Below are 12,330 nucleotides of genomic sequence, written 5' to 3' on the forward strand. Positions count from 1 at the left end.
TTTCCAACAAGCACCAAGACATGGCTTGGCTGGTGGTGAGAAGGACTCTGCCTGTGAGATCCTTTATGCACGCCTGGACTCTCTCCTGCACCGCACACTGCTCTCGAAGCGGCTGCGGGGGGAGGGGCGGGGGGACGAGACTGTCACACACCTCCTTCTGGAATGTGCCTATGCAGAAGAAGTCTGGAGAGGAATGCAGTGGTGTTTGTCGAGGTTCGTCCCGAGGATCTCCGTGACACGGGACTCCATGCTCTACAGTCTGTTCCCCAGAACGCACACCGAGATGAACATCAACTGTGCCTGGAGGATCATCAACTCGGTGAAGGACTCTCTCTGGGCGGTCTGAAACCTGTTGATCTTCCAGTTGAAGGAGTTGACCCGGACTGAGTGTTGCAGACTGGCACATTCCAAGGTCCAGGACTACGTGTCGAGGGATGCACTGAAGCTTGGGGCAGCTGCTGCCAAGGCACACTGGGGAAAGACCACCATGTAACATCTGCCTGCCTAAAGAAGAACAGGGGGCCCACGCAGTCATTTGGGCTCTGCTGACATCTCAGCTAAATATGTGGATATATGATTGATAAACATACAGACCTGTATATACAAATGATAAATTCTGATCTCTGTATGCAAAGAAATGGAATGTTTATGTATGTATGGCATGACCAACTGTACAGAACATCAAAATATTTTATGAATAAAGTTTATTTTTGAAATTAAAAAAAGTTTGCTGCACTCAGTCAAATTTCATATGTGGACTACACCCGACCACAGGTTCAATGTTTCTCTAACCAGCTTCCCACCATCCCTTCTGTTCCAGTCTTACCTGGCCGGCTTTCATTTGCTGGAATTTCCTCCACACATTCCGCAGGAAACCATCCAACACGTCCTCGAGAACTGCCTTCCCAGAATCCACCTTCTCCAATACTCAGAACTAGTACATCAGGAAATACAAAAGGAAATGATTAGTTGATGCTTTTAGGAAAATACAAAGCATGCTGAAGCATAACATATGAAACAGGATGTCACGATGGCTCAGTGGTTAGCACTGCTGCCTCACAACGCCAGAGACCCAGGTTCAATTCCCGTCTCAGGCAACTGACTGTGTGGAGTTTGCACATTCTCCCCGTGTCTGTGTGGGTTTCCTCCGGGTGCTCCGGTTTCCTCCCACTGTCCAAACGTGTGGGTCAGATGGATTCACCATGGGAAATTGCCCATAGTGTTCGGTGCATTAGTCAGAGGGAGATGGGTTTGGGTGAGTTGCTCTTGGAGGGTCGGTGTGGACTTGTTTCACACTGTAGCGAATCTAACCTTAAAAAAAAGTATTATGACTAGACTGTTCTGCCCTTCAATAAGACCACAGCCCACCCTCTATAAACCTGGGTTCTGTCAATCTCAGTTCTGAACATACCCAAACCTGGCATCCAAACCACTTGGGGATTGAGAATTCCAAAGATTCCCAATCTTTCAAGTGAAGAAATTTCTTTGGTGAAATCAACCTTGTCTCTCTGGACATTAAAGGGGTGAGTGACGGTGTCACATTTTTAGAGGGTTTGGCCGAGGACGATGCTGGGAGGATATTTCTGCCAGTCAGAAAAGTGCAAATGAGGGACCATCAACTCAAGATCAAGGGTAGACCATTTAGCATGGATATAATGGAATAGGAGTGAAGGACTGGCATAGATTAATGATTAAACTTGGATTAACAGATTTTAAAAAAGAGAATAAATGGGCCATCTCACTTTGACAGACTGTGACTAATGGGGTACCACAAGGGTCAGTACTTGATCCCCAACTATTCACAATATTCATCAATGATTTGGATGTGGGGACCAAATGTAATATTTTCAGATTTGTAGATGATACAAAGCGAAGTGGGAATGTGCATTGTGAGGAAGATACAAAACATTTTCAGAACAATTTGGACAGGTTTAATGACTGGCAGGAACATGACAAGTGGAATATAATGTGGCAAATGTGAAGTTACCCAATGGTAGGAGAAACAGATGGGCAAAGTATTTCTGAAATGGCGAGAATTTGGGAAGTCCAGATGTGCAGAGGAACCTGGGTGTCCTTGTCATTTATTCACTAAAGTCTAATATTCAGGTTCAACAAGTTATTAGTGGGCTACTGGAATGTTAGCTTTTACTGTATAAGGATTTGGGTCCAGGAGCAGTGAAGTCTTGTTTCAATTGCCCAGGAGGTTGGTTAGATCACACCTGCAGCACTTTCCATGACTATTTCCTTTCTCCCTTCCCCACCCCTCCCCAGCTCTCCCCACCCCTCCCTGCCTCTCCTCACCCCTCCCCACCTCTCCCCACCCCTCCCTGCCTCTCCCCACCCCCCACCCTTCCCCAGCTCTCCCCACCCCTCCCCACCCCTCTCCCCACCTCTCCCCGCCCCTCCCCACCTCTTCCTACCTCTCCCCACCCTTCTCCCCACCCCTCTCCACACCTCCCCACCCCTCCCTACCTCTCCCCACCCCTCCCTGCCTCTCCCCACCCCTTCCCATGCCTCTCCCCACCCCTCTACACACCTCCCCACCTCTCCCCACCCCTCCACACACCTCCCCGCCCCTCCCCACCTCTCCCTGCCTCTCCCCACCCCTCTCCCCACCCCTCTCCACACCTCCCCACCTCTCCCCGCCTCTCCCCACCCCTCCCCACCTCTCCCCGCCCCTCCCCACCTCTTCCTGCCTCTCCCCACCCCTCCCCACCCTTCTCCCCACCCCTCTCCACACCTCCCCACCCCTCCCTACCTCTCCCCACCCCTCCCTGCCTCTCTCCACCCCTTCCCACCCCTCTCCCCACCCCTCTCCACACCTCCCCACCTCTCCCCGCCTCTCCCCACCCCTCCCCACCTCCCCCCGCCCCTCCCTACCTCTCCCCACCCCTCCACAGACCTCCCCACCTCTCCTGACCCCTCTTCCTGCCCCTCCCCACCCACCCCACCCCGCCCCTCCCCACCTCTCCCTGCCTCTCCCCACCCCTCTCCCCACCCCTCTCCACACCTCCCCACCTCTCCCTGCCTCTTCCCACCCCTCCCCACCTCTTCCCATCCCTCCCTGCCCCTCCACCCCTCCCCACCTCTCCCCACTCCCCCATCCCTTCCCACCTCTCCCCACCCCTCCTCCTATCGATAGGGAAGGGAATATTTGGCACAATATATCAATTTCTTTCCTAACTATTTGCTATACCTGAATGCTACATTTCTGTGATTTGTATACAAGGAGCCCCACAATATGAAAATAAACAGCTAACAGCATCTCCCCACCCCTCCCCAGTCCTCCCCACCCCTCCCTGCCTCTCCCCGCCTCTCCCCACCCCCATCCCCGCCCCCACCTCTCCCCACCCACCCCACCTCTCCCCACCCCTCTCCCCACCCCTCCCCACTTCTGAAAGGGCAGGTTCACAGCAGGAAAGCCAGCTGAGGCCTGTTGAAAGCCAGTTATTATTTCCAATGCCAGTCTATCTTTCCTTCAATAAAAAAAAGCTCCAGGTGATCATATCGATCCCTGTAAGAGACTTGGTCTAGTGGCTTTCTTGCAAATGTTGAAACTGTCCCATGTTTTATCTCACCTGCTTCCAAACTCGGAAGATAAAGCCAGAACTCCTGGCCATTATTACCCATGGTTTGTGCAGCTGATATTCTCATACACACACTCTGCGTGAATTTACTAAATCATTCCTGCCCTTTGTAGCCAAGGTATGGAGGTGCCAGAGTTGGACTGAGTTGGATAAAGTCAGGTTATAGTCCAACAGGTTTATTTAATATCACAAGCTTTCAGAGCACTGCTCCTTCATCAGGTGAAGCGACTTGTGATTTTAAATAAACCTGTTGGGTTATAACCTGGTGTCATGTGACTTCTGACTTTGCTGTTTGTAACACAGACATGATTTTGTTTAATTTGAAAAGCTTGCCATTCATATTCCAAATAAATCCTGGACAGGGAACACCTTATTGGGAAAATAACTATTCAGGAAATGTAGTCTTTAATGGGAAGAGGAATTGTTGGCCTCTGTCCTGATTGAAACAAAATATTGTGGGACTGCTCCCTTGGTAAATGTACTGACCATTCATTGGACAGTATTACTGCCCAATAGCTCATGGTCATGTTGAAGATAGAGGTCATGCCAGGTGCGATTGTGTGCCTGTGACTTTTTCTGATTTTCATCACTTTGTTTACGAAGTAAGGATGGAAAATAACAATTTTCAAACATTGTGTAATGACAAGAAAGACAAAAGCATTGATTCAAAAGAGCCATCAGACCAGGAGATTGTTTGTATTTCCTCATCTCCCCATGATAAGTTAAAGTTTCTAATGACCATTAAAGTGTAGTCATTGTTATTTTGGAGAGAAGGACTGCAAATAATTTGTATGTAACAAGATTCAAGAAACAGCAAATGACATGACTGGCTACTGAAAAGAAATAAATAGTGGTTTTTTTTGCAGTCTCCAGGGCACATGAGGTAATTGATTTGAAGGGAGTTATGGTTGGGATGTATGAAATCAGACCATAATTTCCATACAGCAAGTTTAACAAACAGCAATATGAATATCACCAGATAATCTGCTTTAAGTTTTAGTTCAAGATGGCATTAGCCAAGGGTCAAGAACTCCCCTGGTCTTCAAATAATTGCAGTTGGATCTTTTTGTTGAAGGGACTGGGAGCTCAGTTAAACATCCCATCCACCATAGTTGACTCTGTCACAAATGATCGCTCCCTGAGGATTGCCAGGATCTCTGATACTGCATATAGTAAAAGGGAGAGGTGCTGGTTAGAGCATCGGGGAATTGATCCCCCATATTGAAAGGTGTTTCCAAGATCCGCAACAATATAGTGTCAGAATCAAAGACATCCTGAACTGATGTTAGCATAAAAGTCAGGGTCGTCTGTTTTAAACTGAGTTGAGAAAAAAAACTCTTTCTCTCAGAGGGTTGAGTGTCTTTGGAATTCCCTTCATCAAAAGGCAATGGATGCAGAATCTTTAAAAAACTTTCAGGTAGAAGCAAATAGATTCTGGATTCCCAAGGGGGCGAAAGGTTATTGAGGATATGTAGGGACGTAGAGTTGAGGTTAAAGTCTGATCAGTCCTTTGCCCACTTGTCATTTTTGTCCATTTTTGACCATCCATCCATCCAATCCATCCACTGGATCCACCCCATCCAATCCCACCCACTGACTTGTGTTAAAATTCCAGTGTCTCAGAATGATATGAGTGTAGAATACTTTGCAATCCTTTTCCTGAAAACACTGATGATAAGTTTAAATGTCATTGAAGATTGAAGAACCAATTACTGAATAATTCAATCAGACTTTGCTGTTGATGTCTGACTTTTATTTCTTCAGCATTTTTTAAAAGCTAACATTTCAGTCTATTGCTTATGCTGAAAAAAAGACTAATTGCCTCAATCTTTTTCATGTTACCTGCTAACAGCTGGAGATGGGCAGGATTTATTCACATCAATCACAGGACACAATTAGCATAAAGCTACAGCTCTCCCAGACTATTCTCAGCTGTGATGTTGGACCTGTACTGTATGCATCTGTCTACAGACACAATGGGTGAATTGCAATCACCAGAGGCAGTCTCCAGCTCTCTGGTTTTCTCACTGACTTGACAAAAAAAACCAGATGAACAAAGGGCCAGTGATATTTCTATCACTCTTCTGAAATGGTCCTCTGCACATCAACATCAAGATCATTAATATAAATCCGAACCACTAAGGGTTCCATTACTAACCCCTGCGGAGCTTCATTACAAACCTTCCTCCACCCCCCCACCCCCACCCCCACAGAAAATAGCCATTACCCATAACCCTCCGTTTCCTATCACTCTGCTAATTTTGTATTCTTATTGCCACTGCTCTCTGTATTCCAAGAGCTGGAACTTTGATCACAGCTTTGTTCTGTGACATGTTCTGAAAGTTTGTGTATAACGCATCAACAGAGTTCCCCTCATCAAACCTCACTGTTACCTCATCAAAAACTCCAGCAAATTATTGCAACATGAGTTCACCTTAAGAAATCCGCTGGCTCTCCCTAATTAAGCTACATTTGTCCATGTGATTACTAATTCCTTCCTGAATTACTGATTCTGGGAACTTCGCCATCTCTGACATTGAACTGACTGCTTTGTGATTTCTGGGTTTATCTTTCCAACCTTTAGTGAACAAGAGTATAATGTCTACAATTCTCTAGTTTTCTGGTGGAGCCCCAGTTTTGGGAAAACTGAAAGATTATGGTCAATGTCCCTCCAATTTCCACTCTCATTTCCATCAATCTCCTAAAACGAATCACATCTGGTCCAAATGCTGCTTCATCTGAAAATATCAAACCCTATTCAATGCCTCCTCCTTATGAATATTCAACTCTTTTATTGGCAGATTCCTCCTCTGTTACCCTGGCCTGGATAACTGCAAACTCTTTCGTAAAGACAGATGCAAAATATTAATTTAATACTTTGGTCACGGCCATGCTCCATGTTACATATCTGCTTTGGTCCTGATTGGTTTTACGTTTTTTCTTAATCCATTCCCGGTATGAGGGCGTCACTGGCTAGACCACCATCCCTAATTACCCAGAGGGCAGTTAGGAGCCAACCACATTGCTGTGGGTCTGGAGTCACATGGGGACCAAACTAGGTAAGGGTGGCAGTTTCCTTCCCTGAAGGACATTAGTGAACTAGATGGGGTTTTCTGACAAATGAAAATGGATTCATGGTCATCATTAGACTCTTAATTCCAGATTTCTTTTTCATTGAATTCAAATTCCACCAACTGCCTGCGTCCCCAGAACATTATCTGGGTCTCGGGAATAACAGTCCATGGATAATACCACTAGGTTATCGCCTCTCTTTTACTGGTTAAATGCCTAAATATGATTTTGGGATTCCCGTTTATGTTAATGGCCAGTCTTAGTTTCATAATCTCTCTTTACTTTGTTTAATTGTTTTTTTCAACTCCTTGTGAAAATTTTAATTTCTATATGAAACTTGTCATCAGCACGTATTTTTTCTTTATCTTAATTTTTATATTCTTATGCAGGAAGCTCTGGATTTGTTTAGTGAGCTATTCCTCTGTCACAAAGTGGGGTAAAAGCCTGAAACCCACTTCTGCAGATGACAGTTGATTCTGGATCAATTGTTAACCTTAAAACTGAAGGTGATAGACTTTTAAAAGTCAAGGGAATGAAGAATTCCAGGTCAAAGGTGAAACTATGGAATTAACTTGCAGATCAGTAATAATCGCACTGTTTTCATGAGTTATAAATAACAAGGGTCTTTTGCCTAAGGGGGAGTTCAAAACTAGGATATATTTTTAATGTGTGAGGAGAAAGATTTAGAAAGGACATGTGAGGCAGTGTTTATTTTACACAGAGAGAGGTTCATGTGTGGATTGAACTGCCAGAGGAAGTGATGGATGCAGGTATAGTGACAATGTTTAAAAGACATTTGGATAAAGGACGCTGCTTGACCCACTGTGATTTCCAGCATTCTTTGTTTTCAGCACAAATTCTAGAATCTGCAGGAATTTGCTCCGACATCAGGTTTGGAGGGATATGGGCCAGGTGCAGGCAGATGGGACTAGTTTGGTTTGGGATTATGGTTGGCATGGACTAGTGGACCAAAGGGTCTGTTTAAATACTGTACAACTCAATGACTATAAATACAAGGGGGGATTGTAAATGCTGGAAGTGAACAGAGCTCAGTAAGGGCAGTGCTTTCATGAAGTGTGTGGGGGTCAGTACCAGTCCAGGATTGGAGCACAAGAATCCAAAGATGTATGGATCAGGTGGATTGGCCATGCTAAATTGCCCATGGTGATAGGTGCATTAGTCAGGGGTAAATATAGGCTAGGGGAATGGGTGTGAGTGGGTTACTCTTCAGAGGGTCAGTGTGGACCTGTTGGGCTGAAGGGCCTGTTTCCATACTGTAGGGAATCTAATCTAATCTAACCAAGGTAGACCTGTCAGTGTAGTACTGAGGGAGTAGTTAGAAATGCTGTCTTGGTGATGGGGTTGTTAAAATGAGGTCCCAAATGTTCTTTCAGATGAATAGAAAAGGCTTCATGACATTACTTTTAAGAAGAATGGGGCATGTATCCCTTGCCTTGACCAGTATTCACTGATCAACAAAGATCAGAAAACCATCTGGTCATTATCACATCAGTATTAGAGGCAGTTCACTTCCTTCAGGCAGTTACTGTGTTTCCCACATTACAACAATGCTCACTTTAAATGTAAAATTAACAACGAACAGCAGATGCTGGAAATCAGAAACAAAACAGAAATTGCTGGAAAAGCTCAGCAGGTCTGTGAAGAGAAAGCAGAGTTAACGTTTCGGGTCCAGTGACCCTTCTTCAGAAGAATTAATTGGCTCTAAAACACCTTAGAATATCCTGAAATCACAAAAGGTGCTATACAAATTAATCAGTTTTTATTGTTTAAGATGTGATTCCAATAGCAGTGGTACCAGTGTCTGTGATACTGCAAACTTTCCCATGACTCATTAATAAACATCCACTGAATTTGATGTGATGTTTCAGTTTCCCAGCTTATCAAGGAGACACAAATGAAAATGTACGTTTCTGAACAGCTTTCACAAACTCAGGACATTTTTAAACAGGTCCCAATCAAGAAAAGATCACATTCTTATTATCTCGCACTCTCATATTCCACCTTCAGCTACAGGGGGGCATGGTCTGTGCTAATGACCAACATCTAGTAAATAAGCAGCCAGAAAACAGCGAGAAAGGCTGTGACATTCGAAGGTTTGAAATACAGGGCTAATCATAAAACAGCTTAAGCTACTGAGAGGCAACACACTTTTCTGAATGGCATTGTCGACAAAGTCCTAGTGATTCCATCTGGTTTTTAATGAGCAGTGAACATTACCCCATCAAACTGGGCAGAAGTCCCAGAGAATTACTTCACAATTCTATTTTGAGGGGGTTTCAAAAGAAGCGTCATAAAAATACTTCAATCTCAGAAACAGTTTGCTGGGTCTAACAAGTCGATGTGTTTAAGCTCTATAGAAGCCCACTCCTGTACACTTGCATTCCAATGCAATCGACCTATCCTGTTATTATTCCTCCAGGTAATGAGGGAATCTTATTGAGTTGTGTTGAAGCACTTGAGTTATTTGGTATCAGAGAGGAATCTGTTTGTAGTTCAGCTTATTACAATTGCTGGTAGCTGTGAATGTTAACAGTGGCAGCACAAACAGTCCAGAGAACAATCCTACTGTAAATCAGGCACAGACCAGTCCAGGAAAAGTCTCATTTGATTCCCTTGTGGTCAGGTCAGAAGAATCTCTTCCTAAACCCCCTGGATAATATAGGTCTCAGTTGACGCATTTAAAACCCCTTCCCACCTTTCTCTAACACCTCCTGGATTGTCCTTCTCTCCCCAGGCTCTGACAAGCAGCTGCTGGACTGAGGAGCCAGGGAGGTGGTGTTACAGTGGTAATGTCAGTGGGACTAGTAACTACACCACCAAAAACCAAGTGGGTTCAAAACCCACCAGGTGAAATTCAATCAAATAGGTGGCACAGTGGCTAACACTGCTGCCTCACAGTACCAGCAAACCGGGTTCAATTCCTACCTCAGACTGTCTGTGTGGAACATAGACCATTACAGCACAATATAGGCCCTTCGGCCCTCGATGTTGCGCCGACCTGTCATACCAATCTGAAGCCCATCTAACCTACACTATTCCATGTACATCCATATGCTTGTCTGATGACAACTTAAATGTACTTAAAGTTGGCGAATCTACGACCGTTGCAGGCAAAGCATTCCATACCCTTACTACTCTCTGAGTATAGAAACTACCTCTGACATCTGTCCTATATCTATCACCCCTCAATTTAAAGCTATGCCCCCTTGTGCTCGCCTTCCCCATACTTGGAAAAAGGCTCTCCCTGTCCACCCTATCTAACCCTCTGATTATCTTATATGTCTCTATTAAGTCACCTCTCAACGTTCTCCTCTCCAACGAAAATAGCCTCAAGTCCCTCAGCCTTTCCTCGTAAGACCTTCCCTCCACACCAGGCAACACCCGAGTAACACCGTGGGGCGGCACGGTGGCACAGTGGTTAGCACTGCTGCCACACAGCGCCAGAGACCCGGGTTCAATTCCCGCCTCAGGCGACTCTCTGTGTGGAGTTTGCATGTTCTTCCCGTGTCTGCGTGGGTTTCCTCCGGGTGCTCCGGTTTCCTCCCACAATCCAAAAATGTGCAGGTTAGGTGAATTGGCCATGCTAAATTGCCCGTAGTGTTAGGTGAAGGGGTAAATGTTGGGGAATGGGTCTGGCTGGGTACGCTTCGGCGGGTCGGTGTGGACTTGTTGGGCCGAAGGGCCTGTTTCCATACTGTAAGTAATCTAAGAATCTAAGAATCTAAATCTCCTCTGCACCTTTTCCAAAGCTTCCACATCCTTCTTATAATGCGGTGACCAGAACTGTACACAATACTCCAAGTGCAGCCACACTAGAGTTTTGTACAGCTGCAGCATGACCTCGTGGTTCCGGAACTCAATCCCTCTATTTATAAAAGCTAAAACACTGTATGCCTTCTTAACAACCCTGTCAACCTGGGTGGCAACTTTCAAGGATCTGTGTACCTGGACACCGAGATCTCTCTGCTCATCTACACTACCAAGAATCTTACCATTAGCCCAGTACTTTGCATTCCAGTTACTCCGACCAAAGTGAACCACCTCACACTTGTCTGCATTAAACTCCATTTGCCACCTCTCAGCCCAGCTCTGCAGCTTATCTATGTCTCTCTTCAACCTACTACATCCTTCATCACTATCCACGACTCCACTGACCTTAGCGTCGTCTGCAAATTTACTAACCCACCCTTCTACGCCCTCATCCAGGTCGTTTATAAAAATGACGAACAGCAGTGGACCCAACACCAACTCTTGCGGTACACCACTGGTAACTGGACACCAAGATGAACATTTCCCATCAACCACCACCCTCTGTCTTCTTTCAGCAAGCCAATTACTGATCCAAACTGCTAAGTCTCCCACAATCCCATTCCTCTGCATTTTGTACAATAGCCTACTGTGGGGAACCTTATCGAATGCCTTGCTGAAATCCATATACACCACATTAACTGGTTTACTCTTGTAAGCGGGCATCAGAGCCGCCCCGCATTTGCCACGGGACAATGCCTACATTGGTAAAACCATTGACTTCGCAGTCCCGAGGTGTTGGCCTCTGCAGGATCAGGCGCGGTTAGGTCTGCGTTCACGCTCCCCCCCACCTCCTTGCACTCGGGCCCCTGGTTCACGCCCAGTGTTCGCGGGGTACACACGGCCGCTGAACGTCAGGCAGTGAGAGAGAGAGAGACTCACGGTAACCAGGGGTCACACGCTCAGGAATTGACACACACCCCGTCTGTAACTATCCCCACCCCTGCCTAGGTTGACCCGCGGTGCTAGGGTTCGACTAACAGGGAGTGGGCTCCCCGATTGGGAGATTAATAAACTAGTGCCAGCGACATCCCGTAGCACACCTGCTAGCTTTACTGTAGTTTAGCTTCTGTCAAGTTACACCCGCTGCGCCCCTACCAGGGGTGGAAGCGCGGCTGCAGACCTGGATTGGGGGCCGGAGGGTTCCTTTACCCGTTTTACAGCCGACGAGAATAAAAAAGTTATTAAGGCTATGCTTCGCTCAGGTTGGCAACCAGCTGACCCGATGGATGTACAGCGCGAGTGGTGGGCCCGCCAGAAGAAAGATAGGTACGAGAAAGCTTGCGTCCTGGTGCTCCAGGCACACGTTAGGCTTGCTGGCAAGGTTCAGCTTTCTGTCCAAGACAAGAAAAAGCAGCCCACAGAGCACTTAGAAGCCCAGGCGCTTGCTGCCCGTACGGTTTTACCGACCTTATCCGATGCGCCCAGCGCCCCGCCATCCCCCACCTGGGACTGGGAGGGGCTCACCGACAATGTGGACACCCGGGAATCGCGCACGGGCTATGACCGTGCAGCCCCGGTGAAAGTTGAAAATATTCCCGGGGGAGGGGAAAGGGGACGGGCCACGACCCTTGCCCTTAACCCCCGCCTTAAGATGACCTTCGTCTCCCTGACCCCGGGCGACACCATGAAATTTCTGGGCAGGCTCCCTGCCCTTAAGCCCCACCACAATAACGCTGAATTTTGGCAGAGGCTTAGGGAGATGCAGATCTGCCACAACCTCCACAATAGGGACGTGGCCGGCCTGGTCTGGACCAAACTCCCGGAGAACCTGTGGTCCAGGCTCCAGCCCGCGCACCAGAATGGGTCCTGGTGCGCTGACCTCAGCGATAGCCGTCGTGAA

General features: G+C 46.8%; 1 protein-coding gene across 2 annotated transcripts in view; it reads right to left on the bottom strand.

The window, feature by feature from the left end:
- The window catches only part of LOC140493855 (SH3 and multiple ankyrin repeat domains protein 2-like), a 1,358,365-nt gene that overhangs the window by 674,176 nt on the left and 671,859 nt on the right, over positions 1–12,330 (bottom strand). For both annotated transcript variants that reach the window (XM_072592836.1, XM_072592837.1), the window contains one exon: positions 827–934. In XM_072592836.1, the coding sequence (XP_072448937.1) occupies positions 827–934 (108 nt within the window). The remainder of the gene's footprint in view (positions 1–826; positions 935–12,330) is intronic.

Source organism: Chiloscyllium punctatum, chromosome 22, assembly GCF_047496795.1.
Source record: "Chiloscyllium punctatum isolate Juve2018m chromosome 22, sChiPun1.3, whole genome shotgun sequence".
Taxonomy (NCBI): domain Eukaryota; kingdom Metazoa; phylum Chordata; class Chondrichthyes; order Orectolobiformes; family Hemiscylliidae; genus Chiloscyllium; species Chiloscyllium punctatum.